At 36.2% G+C, this 27,276-nt stretch overlaps 1 protein-coding gene across 1 annotated transcript in view; it reads left to right on the forward strand.

The window, feature by feature from the left end:
* Positions 1-27,276, forward strand: part of PKHD1 (PKHD1 ciliary IPT domain containing fibrocystin/polyductin) — a 507,893-nt gene that overhangs the window by 249,921 nt on the left and 230,696 nt on the right. Inside the window, exons 48-49 of the mRNA XM_049765224.1 lie at positions 16,103-16,280; positions 18,468-18,663. Of these exons, the coding sequence (XP_049621181.1) occupies positions 16,103-16,280; positions 18,468-18,663 (374 nt within the window). The remainder of the gene's footprint in view (positions 1-16,102; positions 16,281-18,467; positions 18,664-27,276) is intronic.

Genomic DNA, 27,276 nt, shown 5'->3' on the forward strand with positions numbered 1-27,276 from the left:
TTTATATACATGTACTTTCCCCAAGCTCTTTTTAAGTGTTCAATATGCTCCAGGGAAGCAATTGCTGATGCCTTCCTATTACTTGCAAAGTTGCTTCACCCCAGTTCATTTTCCTTGTTAATTTCATGAACTATTGGATTCGTACAATACATTTCCTATTAATATTGGAGCAAGGAGTCCTTGGTTATGCTACTCAGACTACCATTAAGTCAGCAGCTGGGCTGTTTATAATGCATAATAGGATTGCTTCTTCCCTCTTTAATTTCCAGGTAATGATTGCTGAATGTCTAGAGTTAGGTCTTTTACCTATTTCAAATGCATTGTATTTATTTTGCTCCACTTCTTTCCTTTCTTTGTCTCAAATGCCCCACCGTAGTAATCTTGTCAAGTGATTCAGCCAGGTCATTTGGGCATCTTATTTAAACGGGTTAATTCCAGAGAGTGAGTCAATGTGTCTAGGTTTGCACTAAGTCTATATTGGAAATACATATGGAATCACTGCCATGATATTCTGTTTTAGAAGCTTTACTAATACACTGTCCAAAACATTTCCACTATTTCCCCCAATTTGTTTATTATTCTATATAATATTAATGAACTTAAATCTAGTAAGTACATTAGCAACATGGAGAAATAAGTTTTGATTTCTCATTTTTTTGGTGTGGAGTATTACTTCCTTTTATTTTTAAATTCTCATTAATGCATTTTTATTTTTATTGTCGTTTTAGTGATTTTATCAGAGGTGTCTTTAATTAACATTTTGGAATTTACACAATGAATTTGTTTATCTTTTATGCATTTATTAAATGAGTAAAAACATATTTGTGTAACTAAAATTAACATTATGTGCTTATATATTTATTCTCTATGCTGTTGATATCTGACTTTTATCCCTTGCCTATGAGAGAAATATTTAGTGATAATATTATAAAATTCTGAAGATGTAATTGTGGCTGAGCATCTAACTTTGGTAGCAGGTCATTCATGATCTTAGCACTCAGTAACGGAAAAGGCTAAAATTATTATAGATGTGTGTTTTTGTATATGCATTTTGGGTCAACTCAGAAGTGTTCTGGGCTTACTTTTGGATCTTTGGCCTCAAGGATAATCCTTGGTAGGGCTACAGAAACAGTGTATGATGCCAGATAAGATTCAGATTTTTTTACTTACAAGGCTAACACCTTACCCACTGTACTATCTTTCAGCCCTGGTAATAATCATGATACAATAAGTAGATTTTTTTTACATATCTATATTAGTAAGAAGAATAATTAACCTGAGATTTCTAGACATTTTTTGGTTTCTCTTGTCCCTTAGTTATGAGAATACCAGGATGTTTGGTCAGTCAACTCCCTTTGCTTCTATCTAATCATTTTCAGGTTGACCTAGAGGTCTACTGAACATGCCAAGTAAGAGAAGTCTTGGCATGTTCCCTAATATAAGTCTCTTAACCCATATAGGATAAAGCAATTGTATTGATAATGATCTCTAAAGTCCTTACTACTCAAAATCATGCTGATCACTTGGGAGTTGGTTAAACATGGAGAAGCCGAGGCTCCATTGAAGGTGATTTATATTAAAGTTTTAGGACTATTTCTCTAAGGTCCTTCTAACTTTATCTTTCTATGATTCTATTCCTAGCTATTTGTGCTCAGTGACTTGATCTTTGTCCCAGAGCATTATAACCTCATTAGGAACATGTCAGAGCTAATGAGCAATTTGAATTCAGCGTAGATACAAAGTTTGCTGCATTTCATGGAGAAAGGATTAATTTGTTGTGCTATTTGCCCTGAAGCGAGCACCCTAAGAGTTGATTTACAAAGCTCTCACAGTCATGATCTTTTGGGGTTGCATGGTGATAGAGATCTGATATGGCACTAGCACCCTGCTGTCTTTACTTTCAACTCTTCCCTCCTCAGCTCCCTTGGCTCAAGGTCCCCAGAGGCAGGGTGCAGGGCTCTACATAACAGAATACACATAAACATAAACTGTCTTCCCCTTTTGCAACATAATGTGATTTCTTCCTTGGAATATTGTTTCTGGACTATTTTCACTCTTACATCTTTTTCTGCGATACTGGCCAGTTTCTCTTCTTGTTCCTTTCACAGTTTCTGAGTAGTGATACTTTCTGTTTTATCGTTTCTGGTTTAGTCACAAAAGTTGGTTGTCAGGGGAAAATACAAATGTGTTAGTTGTAATATCTACAGCTAAGATGAAGGAAAATTCTCCATCCTCTGCAGAGCACAGTCCCATTGATGTTCTGTTACTGTGATGGTGTGCTTGCACTGTGTGAGCCCTCATTATTATTCCTATCATATTTTCTGACTTTAAGAGTCATTTTCTGACTTTAAGAGTCACATGGGGCCTGAATGCTATAGCACAGAAGGTTGTTTTTGTTGTTGTTGTTGTTTTGTTTTGCAGGTGGCCAACATGGGCTCGATCCTCTGCATCCCATATGGTTCTTCGATCCTGACATGAGTAATTTCTGAGTACAGTCAGGAGTAACTCCTGTGTGCCAACAGCTATGGCCCTAAAGAAAAACAAAACAAACAAACAAACAAAAACAAAAAAAAACAAAAAAATTAAATAAAATTGTCACAGATCTTTAGGCTGATGTTCCATTCACCTCCGTTTTTATTTCCAGCGATTTCCTTCTAGATGAACCTCATCTATTCTAATGAGATATATAAAATTCTATCTGTGTCAGTCCAGACTTCATTTCACATAAAGATGGCAGCAACCACTAGTCTTTTGTGATCCCATCATGATGATATGTCTCATATAGTCCTTAAATTTATTGATCTTAAAGTTATATATATTTTTCTTTTTATGTTGAGTATAATAAGTCAGAGGGAGAGATAAACACAAAATAGTCCACTCATATGTGGGATTTAAGAAAAATAAAACACAGTATAATAATAATAATAATAATAATAATAATAATAATAATAATAATAATACCCAGAGACAGTAGAGATGAGGGCTGGTAAGACCAGCCCATGAGATGAAGGCTACCACTAAGAGTGCTGAGTACAGTTAGAGAAATAATCACACTAACAACTACCATAACAATGATAGAGAGAGAAATACAATACAAGTCTTAAAGACAGACAAGGGATGGAAGAGGAGGGAAACAGGGGACAATGGAGAGGGGAAGCTGCCCTGGTAAAGGGTGTGTGTGTATTTTATGGTTGAATTCCAAATATGAACATATTTGTAACCATGGTGCTTAAATAAAGAAATTATAAAAAAAAATAACATAAAAATGTTCCTCTTGGGGCCGGAGAGATAGCATGGAAGTAAGGCATTTGCCTTGCATGCAGAGGGTCAGTGGTTCAATTCTCAGCATCACATATGGTCCCTTGAGCCTGCCAGGAGTGATTTCTGAGCATACAGCCAGGAGTAACCCCTGAGTGCTGCCGGGTATGACCCAAAAGCCAAATAAAAATTTTTCTCTTCACTCTTTTTGGCTTTGGGAACCACACCCAGAGATGCTCAGGGTTTACTTCTGGTTTAGCACTCAGGAATCACTCCTGGGAACTGAAGGTCCAAACCCTGGTTGACTGCGTACAAGGCAAGCACCCTCCCTGCTGTACTATCGCTCCAGCCTTCCTTTGTATAGAGATAATCTCATGAATTCCTACTATTGTAGTAGATTTTTGTGCAGTTTTATTTGAACCCCTTTGTGAATTCCTGTCCTAAGTGTTTCCTAGGGTTCTGTGAAGAGAATCTCTTTACTTTCAAAATATATATCTTCACAGGTGATATGATTTATTTTACCACTACACATTACATGCATTCCCTCCCTTCCCTACTCTAGTCTGTACTTCTATACTAAACTCTAGTTTCACATATTTAAGAGCCTTAAAAATATCTTACTATTCAGAAGAGTTGCTAGTGACCACATAAAAATACTGAGCACTGAAATATAGATATTTCAAATAAGTGTTAATTATAAATGTAAGTTGTCCTTCCTGCTGATATTTCCCCCTCCAACTGATAATATTTTATATGTAAAATATAAAGTATCAATAATATGTCTACATTGATAAGTGATGTTTTGTATTTATTTTGTTAAATAATTACTAAAGTTAATTGTAGCATATGAAAAAGTTTCCATAAGATGATTCTTGGAATTGTATATAGAAGTGTTTCCTTAGGATTGTTCTGTGACTTTTGCCCCACCTAACTCTTCCAGGTGGGGCACTGTGGAGTTGGCAATAAATAGCTTGAGGGACAGGAGTGAGGGGTCCTTCTGTGAAAAAGCTGCTGGCTGCAGGAGGATTCTCTGGCTCTCCTTGCCCGATCTTTTAAACCCTATCGTTCTTGTCTGTGTGGATTATTATTTGCTGCGGATAAATATTACCAAGGTCTTCCCCCGAAAGGGGACAAGGGGATGGGAAGTAATTTCTCATTCTGGGGACTGTTCTTGGATTCACAAATACCCAGCAAAGTTAACAGCGAAGAAACCTTGCAGTTAATTACTCCTGATTCTCTTGTTTTAAATGTTGCTACCATAAAATATGATTATGTTTGGTGCTTGCATTAACACTTCTACTGATAAGCAATATTTTCAATATTTCCAAGATAATTTTTCAGAATGAATTTATATTCTTTATCTATATAACTACATGTTCAGAGTTAAATATATTCAAACAAATACTTTGTAACCTAAACCAGAAACTTGGCGATATCATTGATTCACCCTACTTTATTTTCTTCATTAATCACCTACCAAATATAATCCCTTTTCTTTTCTACCAAATCCTTGGCTTTTACCTCTCTTCTTCCACACTCCTTCTTTCTATTTCAAGTGGCCATTGCCTTTCAGCAGAATAATCAAAAAAACCATTTTTTCTGGCCTCCTTACTGTGCTTCCACCCTTGAACTTTGTAACTACAAACTTGGTTTTGCCATCCCATCATCCCTTTGCTTGAAACTTTATAATGGCTTCAATACCTAAAGAAAATTTTTCAGAAACATTTTAGGACCTGTTTTTTATTTATGATTCTTGCTTCATCTCTCAGTGCTCTGCTGTCACTCCCTTGCATTTTATGCCTCAACCACACAACTTTGTGCTTTTCAATTTATAAGGCTCAACTTCTTCTTCTTCTTTTTTTTTTTTTTTGGTTTTTGGGCCACACCCGGCTGTGCTCAGGGGTTACTCCTGGCTGTCTGCTCAGAAATAGCTCCTGGCAGGCACGGGGGACCATATGGGACACCGGGATTCGAACCAACCACCTTTGGTCCTGGATCGGCTGCTTGCAAGGCAAACGCCGCTGTGCTATCTCTCCAGGCCCAAGGCTCAACTTCTATGAGCTCAACATGCAGGTCATCTTTTCTTTTTTTTTTTTTTTAATCTAATTTTTATTTTGATCGTAGTGGTTTACATATTGTTGACAATAAGATTATAGGTACATATTTATATAAAATCAGGAGGGTTCCCAACACCGATTTGTCCTCCCTACACCTCCGTGTTCGTCCTACCTCCCATATCCTCCTCCCTCACCTCCCGGGCTACGAGAATATGTGGTCCCCTCTGTACCTAGCTTACTACTTAGTAGTCTTGGTCTTGGTGCCTCCCTTATTTCCCCCTCTAATTGGGAGGAAGGACTACATTGTTCAAGTTATGTGGTTTTATTTGAAGAAGAGAAAAGTAATAAACTGGGGTAAAAGTCTATTACGCTGAAAATGGGCAGAATCCTTCTAGAGGCTCTCATCGTCGGTTTGAGAGATGAAGGAGAAAAAGAAGGGGAAACACCCCAACAGTACAAACAGAAGTGTCAAATATCCAGTGGTACTCCAGTGATAACGATAAGCACCACAAAAAAAGCCATGGTCTTGAGTTAAAAAACATGGCAGAGCACCTAAAGAAAGAAAAGAAAAGAAGAAAAAAAAAAAACAATATAAATATAAATGGGGACAACTTCAATAACCACCCTGAAACAAAGAAATTGACAAAAAGTAGATAGGTAAATAAAAATAAAAATAATGATAATAATAAATGAAGAAAAAATAATACATAAAAGATAAAAAATGATTTGTGCTTTTTGCCTTTTTTTTTCCCTCCTGCACTGGCACAGTAAATATTGGGGTCATTCGAAAAGGATTTCATTTGGCCTAAGCGTTATGGGGTTTCTCCACCCTTGGGGTATATTGTCACAGGATTAACTATAGACTCCGTTCAGGTTCATTTACTCTACCGGTGGTGCTTTCATGGTGTTTGGAAAATTTCTGCTCCGTCCTGGGTGATGAAATAAGACCTCTGTATCTAGAGATCTCAGTATCTGCACAGGTCCAGGAGTGGGACTTATGATGAAGTCTTTCTTTGTGGTTCTAGAAGTTCTGTTCCCTCAGTGTCATTTTAATCCATCTTCTGTGGTTGGTGGTCTTGGTCTTTGCACTGATCCTAGGATGGAACCTAGGATAGCGTCCTTCATTGTGTTTCCAGGAGCCCCATTCCGTTGCAGGTCATCTTTTCTGTTAAGCTTCCCTGGCCCTCCTGTACAGGTGTTGGTATACCTTCTGTGTTCAGGCAGTATTTTCTCTAAGTTTTATTCAGAGCTCCTATTTCTTTATAAATTGTTCATCTCTTAGTGTAGGTAGTAAATAGGAACTTATAGGGTTTTGTTTATATTATAATGCCTAATATTAAATGCACAGTGACTCACTAAAACTCACATGAACAAATGATGTAAATTAAAATTTTACAGATCAACACAATCTTTATCTCATGTTCTATTGTTTGTTTCTTCCTGGGGACATGCAAAACCAATAATATTCCATGCTTCTTTAGAAGACTAAGTATTTAAAAGGCCATCTCTGATCTTTATCTCTGAAATTCCCAGGAAGAGTTAAAGATGTCCTTCATGATGTCTTCAGGGCTTTTGCTTTTTTAGGGCTTTCAATTCATCAGATGATCTTTGTTAATAGCCACTTTCTTTTCCATGTACATCCACCCCAGCCCTACTTAATTAGTATTTTGCTTAGGTGTGAAATAATTTTTGTAGTTTTACAGATGCATGGAGTTTTGATAGGGAGAGCTAGAACTAAGCATAATTAGCATCAGAGGATTATTCATTTCTGGCCAACAATACATGGTCTCTTCTGCAATTATCATGACTATTCAGATATCAATAAATTGTCTCCTTCTTTGTTCTCCAATCATTGACGGGATTGCAACATAGAGGAATTAAAAAATTTACAAGATTCAGAGTAGTCAAGCAGTTCTGTGTTTTTGTAGATTTAAATAAAAAATTCAGAAATTACTATTTAGTTGATGAAAAACTTTAAAGTATTACATATAGAAATATAAATTAGAATAATTGATGTGCACAACTTATGCCCTATTCCTGCAGATACTAGTTATAAACCATTGGAAAAGTTATTTCACCTCTTTTTGTTTCAGTTTTCACACTAATGAAATGAACATAATGGTAGTTTTCCCAGAGAATCATGGTACAGCATGTATCCTAAGCACTGAATAAATATTGCCTTTAAAATCTCTATTTAATACTTGTAATTAAGAATAGCACATGTTAAAAAAAAGAATAGCACACACACAAACACACACACATATATGCACTGAAGAAACTACCATAATATTTTATGTTTCTAAGAAATACATGCCTGGCAAGGGAATCCAGTTGTTGAAAATTAGGAATAAAATTTCAAATGGCCACACTACATTGTATTTATCCAGCAAACCTCTCTAGTCATCATAGATTCTGGAACCATTGAAGACATAATCTTGGATTTACTGTGCTTTGGACCCCAATATCTACATGTCTTACTACTTTTTGGGAAAAGAAGAGGTTAATGTTCTTGGTGATCACCTTGATTCTTAGATCTTGCTTAATATCCCCTCCTGTAGTGCTTGCGTTCAGTTTTATCCTATGTAACTGCTCCTAATGTGTTAGTGTTCAAAGTATGAGGTACCCCCTGCCTATGTGAGTGCAAAAGTACAAAAGAGTTCAAATGGAAATTTTGGCCTAGCTTTTTCTTTAATAATTGCCTAACTCTCCTTCCTAGGGATAAATAGGCATGGCATCACTAATGATATCCTCTTAGTCCTCAAAAACAAACACAAAAGCAACAACCATGTGAAACAGAATACTTCCAAGAAGCATCACCTTTTCTTGGCAGAGAGATTATAGGAGCTTAGTGGAAAAAGATCTTAAAGTCATAATGGGCCCCAAGTTGAGGAATATTATCAACCATTCTGTATGACTATTAAGTCTGAATTAAACAAGATCTAGGGAGGTGCTGGTAATGTTCAACCACTTGCTTTCTTAAATAAGCTGTCCTGAGTTATTGCCTTTGCATGAGTCGCTGGTGAAATAGCCTCCCATGAACTATTTCTGGTTACCATAATTATATTACTGAACCAATATTTGGTAGAGATATTGACCATGAACTCATGATGCAGTCAGCTGTTCCAGGTATGTACCTATAGATTGAGGTGATATGATTTTAGCCCCCTACAAAAAGATTAAATTGCTTTTCAATATCCCTGAGCATGGCTGTGGACCTCTTGTTTGAACTTTTTCAAGTGGACATATTCTTCTAAGAGAACCATTCCAGGACGATTCAACAAATACTGAGAACTGTATCTGTGGGTTCTGTTAGGATTACATTAAACAGAATACTTCTTTTCATGGATTAAAATGGAATAAATAAGTTTGTCTGTTGTTTATTTCTTTTTATTTAAATAACATTGCATAATAACATTTTATAAGTATAATGTGTGTAACATTAAGAATCAAACATACATACTTACTACATTGATATTGCCATTGAAATATCCATTTCTATCCTTTATTACACAGTTTTCCTCTTTTACATAATTTATTCAATCCTTTTACCCCATTCTTTTCTGATAAAATTATTTCATAATCTAGAAGTTTTGTTTTTATTTATCCATGTTTTTATATTATCATTTTTGTATATAGTTTATTGGTGTGTAAAACCATACAATTTGTCTTTCTCTGAGTAATTTCAAAAACTTAAAAATAGGGCCAGAGCAGTGGCGCTAGAGGTAAGGCATCTGCCTTGCAAGCACTAGCCTAGGACAGACCGAGATTTGGTCCCCTGGCATCCCATATGTTCCCCCAAACCAGGAGCGATTTCTGAGCACATAGCCAGGAGTAACCCCTGAGTATCACCGAATGTGATCCCCCCAAAACACCACCACCACCACCAACAACAACAACAACAACAAAAAATAATTTAGAAACTATCTTTGAGGAGATGCTAAGTTGACTTTTTGTCTTCTTTATAGTAAATTATTCTTTTTAAAATCAACAAAACACATAGAAACACATGCTTATGAGTTCTACCTTGTATGTAAATTTAAGGTCTGGTGAATTTACATTCTGGGAAGAAATATTTCATTTCTTGTTTAAGGTTTCTTACTCAGAGTGAATAGTACATATGTGCTAACTCTCCTTCCCAGTAATAAACATATATAACAATTCTATCATCAATAGAATATATTGACTATAGAATATATAATATATCCTCAATAAAATATATATAAAATACAAACCCTCTAAAATTAAATATTACTTAGTATGATGGGATGCCAGCTATGTGGGACAGTACTATGGAACAATAGCTATTTGATGAGAAATAACTATAAGCTTAGTATATTTATGTATTTGATTTTTGTGTCACACTTAATGGCTGCCAGGGCTTATTCCTGACTCTGTACTTATAGATCACGCTTTTCTGGGTTTGGGATACCAAATGGGTGCCATGGATTAAACCAAATATCTTTATGCCCAATAAATACCCTGCCCACTCTATGATCTTCCTGTCCCCAAATTTAGTGTTTTTTTTTTTAAGAATGTTTCAATGAAGCATGCCACAAATTTGTTGTCTGTGCTCAAAATTCCAATTGTGCTCTCTCAGTGCAGTAAAAAATGAACATGACAGCATCAAGCAGTAATATCCAGGGGGTGCTTACAGCTCCATGTGAGCACAGTTATTATGTTGTATCTGACTTAGGAGATATGTAATTATAAAGGGTTTATTTCCTGATTGTTCTGAATTGAAAGCATTTAGAGCTCAATGCAGTGTTTGTCAATACACAGAGATATGGACCCTGAGGAAAAGTAAGCTAATGGTAAACACAAACTTGGGAGTTAATATTTGTTCTCATTGGTATTGTTGATTGCCTAACAAATCCTTTGTGGGCAGTATACATTCAACAGTTTCCGCACAGTCAATGGGCACTAAATTACATAACTGTTTATGCAACTAGTATTGTAAATTGGCATTTAGGCTGGGAAGTTTTACCAAGTGCTAGCGCTATATTTCTAAAGGACAGTATCTCTTAATTAAAAGCAGACGATTTTTAACAAATGAGTAAAAAAAAGAACAAAAATAAAGGCACACTCCAGAATTAGAGAGGAAAAGGAAAGACTAGTAGCCTTTTGTCTTCTTGATCACAGAGAGGAGCTATTGCTGATGCAGAGGTAAGGGTTAATATTTAAAATGGACTGGTTGCCTCCTGATTTCTTGCACATAAAGCCATGAGAAGTTCAGGGAGAGACTTCATCTCCTCGTAATGAAGCTCTCTGCTGCTAATGGCCCATGCAGACTCCCTTGGCTCCTCCAAATTAGAAATACTTTTGTGCTCCTTTGCTTCATTAACAGTAAGGAGAGGGAGATTGTTGGCTATTTAGGGCATGGGGAAATTGGTGGCTTTTTAGGGCAAGTGAAAATTGTAGTAATTATGGCTGGTAAATTCTTTTCATGGTGTTCTTCAATCCATGATGCTCTTTTGGTGCTTTTTAGAAGAGCCCATCATTGCCACTATTGGCATTTGCCTAGAAGGATGGATTTGTTTTTGAATGTTTGACTCCCTGGGATGGTCAACACAAGGCAGCTTGCCTACAGGGAGATGGGTGTTTTGGTTTTCTTTTAATAAGTACAGCTTGACCCTCTTCAATACCAGTTGTGATAAAGCAGAGAGGTTTGATAGTTTCCCTGTCTACCTGAACTAAACCAAAGTAAGCCAGTGCTTCACATGAATGCCTGTGACGTTGAATCCCATGTAAACTTTGGTTAAAATGGATGTGGGCTTGATGGGTTCATCATGATACATAAAAAAGGAAAAGGAAAGATTAGTCTAAACTCAGAAGGTGCTAAAGTGGATTCTTGATGGATCAAGTTAGCTTCAGGTACTTGGTGTAAATTGGAATTAAAAGACTTCAAACGGATAACACACAGGTCCCAAAGACAAATTAACTGAATTAATGTTAGGTTCTATTGGCTTTAACATATTTGAAAAGGAGTTCATGTTTATAAGGATATTTGGTAACTGAAAAAGATGATCAGAAAAATAGCTCATTTGATGTTTGAATAGAAATATAAGAAAATGATTGGAAAAAATTTATAACCTAAACATTTATTTACAAGTGTGACTAATGGAGGTTGAAAAATAATTGAGTATAGTCAAAGTAACCAAGATGATTCTTGGAGCCAAAATTGATGCAATTAAAAAAAGAAAACACATCTCTGGTTTTATTCAACTACTGGTTGTAATTTGAACCAATTTGAACACACTGAGGTTGGATTTAAAGGTTTTTCATGATGTGTAACAAATATTTTTATAAAAAGAGTAAAAATAACCTATTTATCAATACACTATAGGTAAAAATGAATTCAATGGGAACAAATGAATATATTCCAAAACTTATGATTACTATTGGGATGTTTTTATTAATTATTTGGTTTTATAGTTATACCCACAAAATGCTCATGGCTTACTCCTGGATATATGCTCAAGGATATCTCCTGGCAAGTTCCGGGAATTCTATGGGATACCGGGGATAACACAGGTCAGCTAGGTACAAGACAAGTACCTGACCTGCTCTACTATTTCTCTAGCCCCAGTAAAAATATTTTACCCTTAGTTTAAAAAGCAATTTGTGGAAGTGATTTAGTTGAATACACTTAATTATGTACGGTAAAATAAACATAAGTTAATAAGGAAAGCTTAGAATTTTCCTAAACAAGAGACCCATATTATTATGGATTGTGCCCAAGAGAAAGTATTTCTTAAGCCTTCTTGGCAAATATTTTATTGATGTGGATGACTCCATAGAACTTTGCTAATTCACAATCAGGATATCCCTTGTCGAAAGAGATATGGTTTCAGAATATGAAACACTCAGAATCATGGTCTGAAATGTCAAAAATCTTACATTTATAAGGTGTGTTTTCTAAAGATAATGCCTCATTGTCTTTCTATTTTATTCAGTTTATTGCTTTTTATCATGTTCATGTTGCATTTATCTTCTAGAAACCCATCTATATTAGTTAACTGTATTAATCATGGAAACTGCAAAGTCACTGGCTAGAGGAAGAGAGTTATGTATAATTGAGGACAAATGAAAATTCACATTGTCTAAAATTAAAAATTTTAATTTTAAACTAACTTTTCAAACAAATGTTAGGTAATGTATTTTATTTTAAATAATTATAAATTATTCAATGTCACTATGTACCTAAAATATTATTGTGAAAGATTTTTTCTTTTTCTTTTTTCTTTTTTGGTTTTTGGGTCACACTCAGCAGTGCTTAGGGGTTATTCCTGGCTCTATGCTCAGAAATTACCCCTGGCAGGCACAGGGGACCATTGGGATGCTGGTATTCGAACCACTGTCCTTCTGCATGAAAGGCAAATGCTTTACCTCCATGCTATCTCTCTGGCCCCCTGTGAAAGATTTTTAATCCACTGTGGTAAAAATAAAAATTTCTCAAAAATAAAAAATACTAATTATAAATTTTAATATAAATTTAACATGTTAGTATCATGTTTTTTATTTTTTAAGTGACTTTGTTTTTTATTTCTTGTTTTTTTTTGTTTGTTTGTTTGGTTTTTTTTTTGGTTTTTGGGTCACACCTGGCAGTGCTCAGGGATTACTCCTGGCTCTATGCTCAGAAATCGCTTCTGGCAGGCCCAGGGGACCATATGGGATGCCAGGATTAGAACCACCAACCTTCTGTACACAAGGCAAATGCCTTACCTCCATTCTATCTCTCCAGCACCCATGTTAGTATCATTTTAAGCTAACATTTTGTGTCACTTTTCTAAAATGAACAATTTCAAAATATAACCCCAGACCAATGCAATTCTGTGATCTTCTATTTGATTATGTAAAAGCCAGATAACTAGAAGACAGGATGAAATATCATGGGCATAATCCTGCTGAAGATTGAACATTAGAACAGATGAGCTTCATGTCCATTTAAAAAGTGACTTAATATCATTCTTTAGTTGCAATCCCAATTCTGAGAGGAATGTAAAAACAACCCCAAAGTTTTTCAAATCAGAAGAGGAAGAAGTTTCCCTTGCCAAGATATTTCTAAGTACCCTCTCACTCAAGTTATTGTGGAATAGGAAAATCTGGGGAACCAGTCATTATTTTATTTCCAATTATTCTGAGAATTTTCATGTCTTTCATGTACTAGTAGATGGAACAACTATATATATATTATTATACTAAATAAATATCAGTTATTACTTTGCTAGAGTTACATAATCTTTTTTGCCATGGAAAATTTTGAGTATGTTTTAAAATGACAAAATATTCTGTAATAGCCTCTAAACATCAAAATCAACTGTTTTGGGATGAACAGATAAATGAGTATTCAGGAGAACTGAGTTCAGTTCTTGTCATCTCATGGTCCCCTAAACACTACCAGAGTGATCTCTGAGTACGGAATGTAGAATAACCCTGAATATCATTTGTTTTCTAAAGTCAAACTAAAGCAAACCTAGCCAAGACACACACACACACACACACACACACACACACACACACACAACTAGAATAGGATGGAGTTGTGAGGCTTTTAAATGAATTGCAGTTAGAGATGGCATTTGTTGCTTCTGAATTCTCTCTTAGCTATCTCTTTACATTGTATTGCTCTATATGAGGTGCATTCTGTTGTTTCCTCCATTTAAAAAAAGGAAATGAAAACTTAAAGGGGGTCAGTGACTTTTCCAAGTTCATGTACCTTGCTCTTGCAGATAGAATTTTCCAATTTATGTCAATTTGACCGTAGTGCCTAGGCATTTCTTTCTGTTTCTAAGATGCAACTATATACATTGGTTTTGGATATGCTCATTCAACACCTCCTCCTTCACCTCATTTCCCTCTTTGAGAATTTAATTATCTGCCTGCAGCAAAATGCCACACTTAAAGATTCTCATGAAAACCAAAAAAAAGGGAAGGGCAGTTTTAATGTGTATTGACTTTTTTCCTTCTAATTGTTATTATTATTATTATTTTTGTTCACTTTGACTTCCTTTTAGCCTGTAGTTCAATCTTCATTTGTGCCAAGACTTTAAAACCTCCTTTTAGGATGGATCAAGTAGAATAATTTGTACAAATTTGTTCATTTTTTAATTTTTCTAATATTAACTTAATAATTCTGTCACAGCTCTCTTATGTGGTAAATATAGCTTTTCTGGAAATGCTTTATAAAAATTAGGGAAGTAATACCAGTTGCTTTGGGGAACCTCATCTATACATTCTGCATTCAAATAACTAACACAACTTGTATGCCATTGTGTAAATGACTGGGGTTATGCAGGATACAACCAGGAAGATGAGAACTAAGAATCTCATAATCCATGTGATTAAATAATAAAAGTAAATCCAACAACATGAGGTACTACAAAAGGTGTGAACACTAGGCAATAGCTGATGCCATGGACATCATGGACAAGTTAATTTCTTCATCTTCTTTTCTTCTCCTCCTCCTCCTTCTCCTTCTCTTCTCTCTCCTTCTCCTCTTTTTCCTTTGTTCTTCTTCTCTTCTTTCTTCTTCCTCTTCCTCTTCTTCCTTCTTTCTTTTTCTTCATCATCACCTTCTTCCTTCTTTCTTCATCTTCCTCATCATCTTCTTCCTTCTTTCTTTTTCTTCATCATCACCTTCTTCCTTCTTTCTTCATCTTCATCATCATCTTCTTCCTTCTTTTTTCTTCATCATCATCGTCTTCTTCCTCCTCCTCCTTTCTTCTCCTTAATTTTTTTTTTACCTCCTTTTCCTCCCCCCTTTTCTTCTTCCTTTCCTCTTCCTCTTCCCCATCCTCCTCTTCCTTCTCTTCTTATACTTTTTAAAATTGAAACACCATGAGATATGCAGTTACAGAGTTGTTGATAGTTAAGTTTAGTCATACAATGTTCCAACAACATCTCTTCACCAGTGTACACTTCTCATCACCAATGTCTCCAGTTCTCCTTACCCCAGACTGTCTCTATGGCAAACACATTTCTTTTCCTTTTTCTTTCTCATTTTCCCTTTTAGGCACTGTGGTTTACTGAAAGGATATCCTTCATATCACTTTAACTCCTTTTATTACCTAGTTCTTACCAGAGTGATCTTTATCCACAATCATTGTCATAATTATCCCTTCAACTGCCCTAAGTGTACTTCCCACTCACCTCTTTGTGGCAAACTTCCTACCATGTATAAGTTCATCTGTTCCTTGTTTCTATTGTCTTAGGTATTATATTTGTAAATATTATTTATTTTTTAATAGCCAGGGTCTTTCTTCATTCTAGGGAAGATCACTGTAGCCATCTCTGTGGGCTGTTGAAGACAGGGTTCTGAGAGTTCAGGCCTATTAGTTTCTAAGTGTCAGCAATTACTTCCTGTTGGAGATCTAATAGCTATATGTGTGTTTTATAATGCTGAAAAACCTGATCACTAGTAAAAATTAATATATTACTCTGTTTTGGGTTTTTGTTCAAATGGTAGTATACAGTCCTGGACTACATCCACTCATTGGAATGGCATTAGCTAGTAGTCTAAAACCTGAGTAACCTAAGATCTCCAATCCATTCCATTAATACATAAATACATTGTAGTGCACAAATAAAACAACAGCACCTATCCATTGGACTGTTTTGACCCTTCAGAATTCTAAAATATTCATGACACACAGAGCTAGAGGGCCTAAGACAAAGGTACAGTGAATAGGAGATAAATTAATTACAGCTTCTATAGAGAAGCACACTAAATTCACAGTAAGCAAATAACTTACACGTTTTGTTTTTTGTTGTTGTATTTGACCCTGTAGGGCTAATGCTCCAAGTGTTACTTATGGTTTAACCTTAACTGACAGCAGAAATAAGACGATCAGTGTCAACTATGTGAATGATACGTTGTCTAACCATTATGGCTGGATGGCTCTGCTCTTGGATCAAGAAACGTATTTGCTCCAGTTTGAAAGTCCTTGTACTGATGGAAGTCTGCAGGCAAGTCCAAGAATTAGTTAATTTGTGTTTTCTCTTATCAGAATAATCTCATATTTACTCTTTGAAATAATAGTTTTCAGATAATACTATCAGAATTTGGGCCAAATACACAAACTGAACATAAAAATTTTTTAATATGGAATATTTAGATTTTCTTTAAGCATCTCTTTTAAAGTAGAAATTTTAACTGTTAACAGAATTAAAACGCTTTCTAAGCAATCTTTAGAATTACATTCTTATATTATAAGATCAAACCCCCACAGGTTTATGACCAGAAAAAAAAAAAAAAAAAACCCACCCCTAAGTGGGACGTTTATACGTTACATACTGCCACCTTGTGGTCAAAGCTTAACTTGCAAATGAAGGTCCATTTGGGTTGGGTGGAAGGCATAAGACAGATTAGGGAAGAAAAGAATGTAGTAGCCCAATTTGGTGATGGGAATTCCCCCTGATTTTATGTAAATATGTACCTAAAATATCATTGTCAACAATATGTAAGCCACTATGATCAAAAATAAATAAAAAAAAAGAATGTAGTAGCCATGAGAATAGTGGTATGTTTCCTGTTGGAGGTAAAAAGCCACCCACTGGGTTACATCAAGCCTCTTTCCATCCTTTGTTTCTTATTCTAAGCCTGTCCAGCTATCATAAGTACATATCTCAGGTAGCTGAAAGTTGCTTTAGTATTGTTTTAATATTGAGGAATTTAAAGCAAACTCTGTTTTCTTGCTGTGTCTCTCAAAAGGAAAACCATAAAGCATCTCCTATATATTTCCTGGAAACATCCATGGAAAAGTTCTGGGGAATATTCACAATATAAAAGAAATAGAATAATGAATTTGGAGGTAGGCACTCTCAATTTCTATCCTGGGAAAGGCTCGGAATGTTGGTCTACTTCATTTAATTCATTCATGTATAAAACAAGGCAGTGAAAGGAAAAAGAATGGCAGGGAGAAGATGACTCTAAAAGGTTGGATGCCTTTACATGAATAGGACTTGGCCATATAGCAAATGACCCAGTACTGTTAACTTCTACTATAAATTTTTTAGGGTTTTGTTAATGAGAACCTGGAAAAATGTTATGTATAGCAAGTAGAGTACTGGCCTTTTATGCAGCAGACTTGGATTATATCCCTAGAACCATTTATGATTCCTGAAGCACTTCCAGGAGTGATTCTGAGTACAGAGCCAAGAGTAAGCCCTGAGCAGAGTTGGGAATGTCTCAAAAAGTTCAAAATAATAAAAGGATACTTTTCATAAAATTTTATGCCTATTGAAATTAGGAGAAAAAAAGAAGAATTTTAGACTGGATTTCCTCTCTTCTAGAACTATGTTTAGTCAAAGTACTTTCTTTGGTACTTGTTTTCTACAATAACATGGCTTCTTTTTATCTCTAACATTTTATTATTCTGAAGCTCTCTATATAAATCTATTCTATTTATGAATTTATTGCTATATTTACAAATTTTATTACTCAGGATTTAAATAAGTGTATTTACAACAATAAAAATTGTTTGGAGTCTGAATCGTTCTGTTTATAACCTCCTAACTCTGTATTCTTTTTATATAATTTATTTTTTTTATTTTGATCAAAGTGGATTACAAATCTTTCACAGTAATAATTTAGGTACATAGTGATAGTATATCAGGGGTGTTCCCACCATCAATATTATCCTCCCTTTACCCCTGTTCCCGAATACATTTCATATCCCCCTTTTTTACACCCCCCAGGCTACTAGTATAGGTAGTCCACTCTGTGTCTAGTATGTTGTAATTTGGGTATTGATTTTGTTGTTATTGGCTTTGGATTTGGTGTTTGATTTTGATCCTTTTTTATTTTTACTTAATGTTCATATGACTGTTTGGTCTTGTTACCCTCCATTATTTCCCCCTCTGTTAGTGGGGTGAAAAAAGATGGTTCAAGTTGTGTGGTTCTGTTTGAAGGAAAGAGAAAATAATAATAATAATATTAATAATAATAATAATATAATAAAATAAAGTGGGGCAACAAAAAAAATCAAAAAAAAATGAGAGGTGTCCTTCTAGAGGCTATATCTATCAGTTTAAGAGCAGGGAGGGGGAAGAAAGAAAATACAACAATACAAAAAATAAATAGATATTCTTTAGAGCTTTTGGTGCGTGAGGCTACTCTCAAGTGAGTACTGTTATATATTCTTTTACTCCTAGTACTTTGCAACATTTGACAACTTTGCTCCTGGGAATTTCCTACTGCTGGTTCACCCCATCCCCTGGCCTGATGCTGACATCCTCCTGAAGTGTGGCAATCGATCCGGGTGGTGCCTTCCATCCCTTCCATCTCCTGGTCAGGACCAAGAGTGTGACTGGTTCTTCAACCACCAGTTGAGGCAACTTACCTATTTGGGTAAGTATAAGAGACTAGCATTTTCAGGGCCCATAGGAATCACATAATTAGAAACACATTCACTGTTTATTTTCTAGAGATTGCTTATGAAGTGAATGAAACTTAAGAGGACAGCTGAGCATTATAGTCAAGGCAGTGTGCTCTCTAATTAAAACTCCTGGTTTAAATTCCAGCTAAACACCTAATAACAATGGGAAAATGAGCAGTTACTTTTTTTTTCCTTAGTCACTGACACTTCATCCATTAAATGGGATAATATTTTGGATCTGCTTCAAAGGACAATAAATTAACTAAAGAATACCACAAATTTTTAACAGAATAATCCACAAGTACTTTATAAATATTGTGATTTTTATAACATATAATTTTACAGAATTATAGAAAAATCAACAGTATAAAGTCAAAATGTCAAGTTATAATAACAGATATAAAGGATAACAAGAATAGAGAGACTGGAAGATATAGAGTTTGTGTGCACTTTGACAAGGAGAGCCTTGGTTGGCAATAGAAGATGGCAGAAACAGGTGGTCCAAATGCTCCGAGTTTGGACTTAGAGGATGGATTGTCAGATAGGAGGATCTAGGGTTCTTATGTCATAGAACCAAATGTTCTATTTGTGATTACAGACTAATAGAGGGCAGAAGGTCTTTTGGATGGTAGCATATAGCGTCATTGAACGCATGTGCCCACAATTTGAGATATAGATGTCTTTTGACTTCTTGAAGCTGCTTCATGTTCTTTTTGCATACTGTGGAAGCATTGATCACTCTTAGTAATAGGCTGTCAATGTCAACAAACCTTAGTTAAATGACTGGTGATTCTGCTATGAATTGGTTTTAATAGATTCTAGATAAATTCAGGAACTTTATCTTATAGGGCAAGTCTAAGTCTCTCCTACAAGCCAAGATTGGCCCTATGGAGGTTTTATGGCTAGATATTTCTCTTCTCACTTACTTTCTTTTATTCAAATGTCAAATCACTCTTACTTATTCTTGAGCCCTGGAGAATATTAAATTTTAGTAACATTAGCGAGAGAAGTATAACGTTTCCCTAGCATTATTTTTATTAAATGGATTGTCTTATATTTTATTTTAAATCTTTTTTTTTTGTTTTTGGGGCCACACCTGTTTGATGCTCAGGGGTAACTCCTGGCTAAGTGCTCAGAAATTGCCCCTGGCTTGCGGGAACCATATGGGACGCCGGGGGATCAAACGCAGTCCTTCCTTGGCTAGCACTTGCAAGGCAGACACCTTACCTCTAGCGCCACCTCACCGACCCCAAATTGATTGTACAATTTACATTTTATTTCTGGTTTGATACATTCATCAATGTATTTTAAAGTGATAAAGACTCAGAATGGACAGAGATTTCTGAGACTATTTTACTATTGGTGTCAAATATAGCCATCACATAAGAGAAGATAGTTGCTATTAATTTTAACTATGACTATTCACTTGATATATCGTGCAGGAACAAAATTTTTATTTCAAATATCTCTTTTGTCCATTGGTAACAGTTTGCTCATAAACTCTAATTTGAATACTCGCATTAGCCACCACAATAAGCATATTATGGCTAAAAGCAAAAATCATAAAATAAAATCATGTAGCTACAGATTGTCTTCCCCTTTGATAGTATTCTGTGTTGAATTAGCAGCCAATTATACTATATTTGCACATCTATTGCATAAATACACATCTGTACAAGTGTATATTTATTTGGTCTACATATATATGCTTAATATTATGTAGATGAATATTCTTCAGAAAAGCATGTTCATTAAGGAATAAACCTTTATTAGCTTTTACAAAATTCTATCACAGCACCTTAGTCTTTACAAAATTAGTTCTATCACAGAACCTTACTGTGTCAAATAAAATAGCTATCTCAGATTGTAAGCTGACTGTTTCTAAAAAATAAGAGTTACTGTTCTCAAAGTAGTGAAATCCACAGTCATTGTGCCTCCTTTTTCTTGTTCAGTGAACAGGGTAGGTTAGTTGCTAGAACCATTTTTGTTCTCATTCCTGGGATGATCTACTAGAAGATATAGGAGAACACAGGCTGATCTGCTATTCAAAAAGGTGTACCCAGCAGCTAGATTTTGTTATAAATTTGGTGATCTTTATATAAAGTTTAAATGTTGTCTAGGAAAGAGTATATTTAGGTTTAATACTTCAATACATTGAAGTAGCTGATACAACCCCCAAGACTCTGGAACCACTTCTCAACTAGTACATTTTACAAAAGATAAATTTTGATTAATCAGTTTCATTTTGCATTTTACAAATGATCTTTTAATATTAATTAAATTTGTCCCTGTCTCATGTGATTTTACAGGTGTATGATTGAAATAATTTGCTTAAAATCTGCTTAATCAGAGGAGAAAGCCTATGCAATCAAGCCCTTCTGTTCTTGATGGGCATAATGTAATCTGGGATAAAAAAAAAACATGAAGAGAGAGTTTTGTACACTGTATTGTTTTCTTTTAGGGATTCTTGAGTTCCTTCCCATCCACAGTTTCCTGTCAGATTTTCAGAATGGGATATGTGCATGTGAAGAATCCTGTTCCTTTTTGGCTGGCAGTTCTGAGTACTGCTTCATTGACAATTGGCTGTGCTTCATTCATTTGTTGACCACTTCTAAGTGGACCATCTGATGTATTATTTGTTTGTAATCATACCACATCCCAGAGGATAGGAAGTTTAAAAAAAAATCGCAATTATATTTATTTCCTCCATTTGGCCCTGTCTTGTGTGCTAGATGATACCTGATCACTCTTAGATCCACCTAAGAAAGAAAAAGATCAGAACCCAGGCATTCTAGCTCCTGGCAATGGATCTCTCCACTAGGGTGTGCTACCCACTAAATAATCATTGATCACTGACCAAAAAAGATGGAAGGTCCTGTACTGGCTTGTGTGAGAAAGCTTCTCTGTTTCCCATGACAAAGAGAAAAAGAGAGAATCCTACATACCTCATTGTTTGGACTCTCTTCTATTTCTCTTCTTCATCAAGAAAAGTTTGTCTTTGTTCAGCAAACATCTTTATGAAATGCAGATTCTTTGGAAAGCTTATGGCTGGAGCTTAGGACTTAGGGTTTTAATCAGTAGCTGGCTTACTATTTTACCTGGGGCGTGAAATGATAAATTCTTCATGCTTCAATGATTTCACTTATCTAATGAGGTTAAGAATATCTACTTATCTCTTGGAATTGTGAAACAAACACCCAACCATCCTCCAGTATGATTAGCAGGCCTTGCTACTTTACCCCAAATTCTCTCCATTGATGATTCCTCTCAGGTCTTTTCTTTTCTCTAGAAGATAAATCATCTCATCTGCCTTGAACTCAGTTATCATGTCATCAACTTGCTGAAATGACCTACTGTTTCCTTGGCCTAAATTTTTGTAAGATAGTTGCTAACAATGACATACATGATCGATGGGTCCTGTGATTGAAATGTAATACCACTTAAGCAATTGTGGCCCACAGAATAAGACAGCCTCATTTATTTAACAATGTCATTGAGAGAAATTGGTTAAGGTTGGTCTTTCTAAACCCCCTGAGTATTTCTCCAAGCTGCCACTTACTAAGACCACTAAGGAGAATCCTTCTATGCTATCGTTTCTGTTAGGAGGCAGGAATTTGATGGTATAAATTATTAAGCACCACGGTTCCTAACTCCAACTTCTCTGCTATGATGATGGGTCTGACTGTAGCAAGCATTCTACTCTGGTTGCAAAACTCAATCCCTGTGTTTGAGATGGGATTCTTTCAGCCAGTTTCCCCGCTGTCTCTTTCCTGTTTCATTTTTTTTTTCCTCTTATTTTCCCAGGGATGTTTCCATTCATGGTGAACTATTTTTATGTTTTAGTTACATTAACGCTATGAAATAATTAGTCAGCTAATTAATCAGGTTTACAAGCTTTGTAGGATTCTTCAGCTGTCAGTCAGGCCCAGGCCTGAGGCCGACATCTCATCTCAGCTCTCTTGCCCATGTGATTCTCGTTGCCATGACTACTGGCTACATCTGCTGACACCCCACTCTCTATTTATTGCTTAATTAAGAATTTCACGCTCAGCCCTTATCTGCCTCTAAGAACAAGTGCACACTGTTAAGAAATTCCAAATTTAGGCCCCAGCACAACGAGACCCTTTCTCGAGGGCTTGGCTGGATGGAGCCTCTCTAACGATCTTCTCGGCATCCCCGCCACCACCCTTCAATCAAAAATCATTAAATGGGGCAGAGATAATGAGCATGCAGCATATCAAAAGAAGGATGTTAGCTTGGTCCAAAGGAGGAAAAGCTGCTGGGCCCCATGCTCAGCTCGACTTCAAAGGGCGATGAGACCCCCTCATCAATGGGGCCCCATAAAGCCTCATTTGTTCTGGGTTTGACTTATGCAAAAGGTCTGGTATGTGGGAGTCCCATCTCACAGACGTGGTGTCTCCCCCATGCCCCCCACCTCTTGCCTGCATCTCCACTGGCCCTCTCCATGGCCTCGCACACGCTCATGTGTCAGCACTTAGGCAGCTGGGTCCCCGAAAGCATCAGGCTAAGCGTATAATCACCGACTCTCCACTCACAATGGCCACTTGTAGGGGGGTGGCCAGGAGGAGGTCTTCATCACAATAGAAACACAATTATTGCAGCTGCTGGGGAGGCTGACACGTCTTCCTGTAGAACTATAATAGGACTTGCCCAGAACAGGATGAAGGGTTTGGGGTTGGGGTGGGGTTGGGGGGACATGGGAGAGTGGGAGTGGAGCAGGGTGGAGAAAACCATCTTGAGTTGATTATTCATATTCTGACTCTTGGAAGCCTGATGAGGAACCAGTGGGGTTCCTGCAGCTGCTCGTGCACAGCTCTCTTCTAATAATTGTACATTCTGTCAGGGGTCAACTTACTTTTGACCCTGTTCTTTTCTATTGGTAAAGGGCAAACTGTTGGGTTGTGGCTGAGTACATTAAACTCTCCCAGCCCCTGCCCACTGCTTTATCCCCTATCCAACCAGCAGCCGGTGATAAATTCATATCAGATGCTGAGCCATTCATAGTCTCCCTCCTGAGTTCACACAGCCCTCCCTTGCCCCCCCTAACCCACAGAAGAGAGGCAGTTGAAGTAGGATATTGTGTGAAGCGGCAGCTGAGGGAGTCCACCTGCTAGGCTTGGAGACTCCTGGGTACCACCTTCTTCTGATCAGCTTGGGGAAAAAAGAACATGTCTCACCAAGCTCACCAATGCTTGTTTGAAATGTCACCCTTACCAAGATAAAGGCAGGCTGTTTGGCAAGAAGCCGGGGCTTGTAGTTCATGAGGGCAAGAGCGTTGTAGATAGCAAGACAGATGGACGTCATTGTCTGCTTCAGTTGCTCTGAAGAACTCACATCAGAACACGCAGATGGCACAGAAAAGATGCTAGTAACATGGGAGATCCTGTAAATAAGAAAAAATTTGTGACTAGAAAACGGTGGAAATGCCTGTTTTTACTTTTCTCAAGGAGCTAAGGTTACTGGGAAAGAGTTGACTGATGTTTAGACCCTTCTATTCTTCTTTTGCTGGTCTGGAAAGTCCCACAAAAATCTTTGAGAAGAAAACCTGTTGAGATTGTAGGAGAGAGGACCCAAATAAGCATCATGAAGCTCTTGGGGAGGAATTTGAAGCAGAGCAGAATTATAATCCTTAGAAACTCTGTTGTTCTCTAATCTGTTTCCAAGGCCCTCTAAGGCAAGCTATAGATTCCTAGTTAATAAATTAATTTACATTCTTATAGAAAACTCATTTCCCAAACATCCCCAAGGATTTCTGTCAGCAATATAGAGGCTTGAGTTAGAGAAATACACTAACCTTTATGGCAAAAATATAGAATGAAGTAGAAACTGGGAGTATTGTGGAGATTTTTTTTCTCATGATTGCAAGTAATTTCCCCAAAAGGAAAAGGAAGGAAGGAAGTAAGAAAGGAAGGAAGAAAGGGAGGAAGGAAGGAAGGAAGGAAGGAAGGAGGGAGGGAGGGAAGGAAAGAAGAAAGGAAGACAGGGAGGAAGGAAGGAAGGAAGGAAGGAAGGAAGGAAGGAAGGAAGGAAGGAAGGAAGGAAGGAAGGAAGGAAGGAAGGAAGGAAAGAAGGAAGGAGGGAAGGAAAGAAGAAAGGAAGAAAGGGAGGAAAGAAGGAAGGAAGGAAGGGAAGGAGGGAAGGAAGGAAAGGAAGGAAGAAAGACAAATAAGGAAGGAAGGGAAAGAAGGAATAAAGGAAGGGAAAGAAGGAATAAAGTAAAGCAAGAGGGAAATTTATAAATCAGAATCACATGCTTTTGCTAGGAATCACCCAAATTAGGGAGCTGGTTATTAATACTTCTGAGAAACTATTGTTTCTTGTTTTTAAAATTAATAGCTTTATTTAATCACTATGATTATAAACATGTTTGTAGTTGGGTTTCAGTTATAAAAAAAATACCCCCTCATCAGTGCAACATTCCTACCACCAATGAACAACTAACCTGTATAGGAGCCTGTTTTTTCTGCTTCAAGGTTCATGCTTTTCCTAGAAAACTGAAATTCTGATTATTTCAATATAGGCATATAAAGTATCCTTATATACCTACCTTTGTAAAACAATATTTTCTATTTTTTGGGGGGAATACATCCTATACTTATTAATAATTTTCAAATTTTATTTTAGGTACTATGATTTACACAATAAGTTAATGGTAGGACTGCATGCAATAAATGTTCCAGCTCCCCACACTCCACCTATAGTGTCTCCTGCCTTTCATCACAATGTCTACTCCCTCGATCATTGTCCCAATGTCTCTGTCCACCTCCATTCTCCCTGTAGCATACTTCATAGGAAAACCAGGTCTCAGTATTTGTTCCCTCTGGGCATTTGTGATTCCTATTCTGTTTCTTTATCTCCCACATATGAGAGAGATCATTCTGGTCCTATACCTATCCTTACTATTTTCTCTAGGTCTATCCATGGAGAAGTAGATTACATGGTTTCATCTTTTCTTCAAGCTCAGTGGTATTCCATTGTCTATATGTGCTATAGTTACTGAATCATCTGTTCTTGGACACTTGTGTTTTTTCTAGGTTTGGATATTGTGAATAGAGGTGCAATAAGCATAGGAGTGAAGGTATCTTTTAATACATAGGTTTATGGGCCCTTGAAATAGGTGCCAAAAAGTGGAATTACTAGGTCACATGGATGCTCCTAGCTCCTAGTTTTATTGATAGGTGGGCATATTGTTTTATAAAAAGCCTGGAGAGTGAGTATTCCTACCAACTGTAAAAGAACTCTTTTTCCCCACATTCACACCAACAATGATTATTTTATGCTCGCTGAACTTTAGATATTTCAGCACATTTGCAATATCCTTCCTATTATTTAGTTAAGATTTTTACTTAAATCAGCTTCCACATTGCCTCATTTTTAAAACTTAACCTTTTCTTAAATAACATAAGTCATAAAATTGTGGGCTGAATGACCTTCTTACTTTCTCTAAAATATACTAACATTCATTGCTATTAAAATAAAACTTTTTATGTCACTTGAATCATCCTTTTGCATTTTGTACATTCAGAACACGGTGTGGTCTGCAAATGTAGGTTATAGTTTATGAATGCAAAATGGGTGAACACTAGATTAAATGTACAAAGTTGATCTGTGTTTCTCTACTCACTTGTGAAGTACACTTTCTCCAGAGAGAAAATACTTACATCTTTGAGCTACAAAAAAAAAAAAGTTATAAAGTTCCTGAAGTAAATGTTTTCTTAAAAATGCCTCAGGGACAGACAACAGGAAATGCTTGTTGCCAGGCTCCTCCTCGGAAAAGTTCCTGATCTGTAGATCTTCTCAGTATCCCAGAATTTACAAAATCCTCATCCATGCATTGTGAACATCACAAAATTACTATTTTTATTGCTTTCTGAATTAATGAAGATGGTATCATTGAATTTGCTATTAGGACTGTGGTTCATGTCAATATACCCATCTGTTGTTAGCTTCATCAAGTTTTTTTTTTTTTTAATTTTACACTTAAAAATATACCCTTCCACAATGAGAATTACTGGTATAATAAAAACCTCAAAAGAGGGCGTGTGATTTTCATATAATATTTATGTAAAGTATATAAGAGATCTAATACCTCAAACTCTTAGATGACTTTGTGGCTTTCTGGAGATTGGAATCTCGTTTTTGAATCTATCTTTAATTGTTCAGCTGAATAAGAGATGTTCTGGATAGCTAAATGAAAATATCTAACTTCTTCAATGAACTCAGTTCATTGACAAGGTAATATGGAAAGTAGCTAAGATGAGTAGATAGAAGACAAATACAATGATTATTTCATGGAGACAAAGAATGAGTTTAGGTTAAAAAGTTAGATATAAAAGTTATGAGTCAAGGTGAGACTGGATGATACATATAGGCAGAATTTGCTGCTGTTTTTCCATCCATCAGCCATCAGCAATGGCTCCCAGTGCAACAAATTGTGGTTTGGATAAGAAGTCCTAATATCTGCATAATCTTGCATGAAAAAATGAAATTCGGAATATGAGTAGAGAATAAAGAGGACAAGGATCCAATACTGTTTAAAAATCAGGCCATTTAACATAAATAGG

The sequence above is a fragment of the Suncus etruscus genome, chromosome 18 (genome assembly GCF_024139225.1).
Source record: "Suncus etruscus isolate mSunEtr1 chromosome 18, mSunEtr1.pri.cur, whole genome shotgun sequence".
NCBI lineage: Eukaryota > Metazoa > Chordata > Mammalia > Eulipotyphla > Soricidae > Suncus > Suncus etruscus.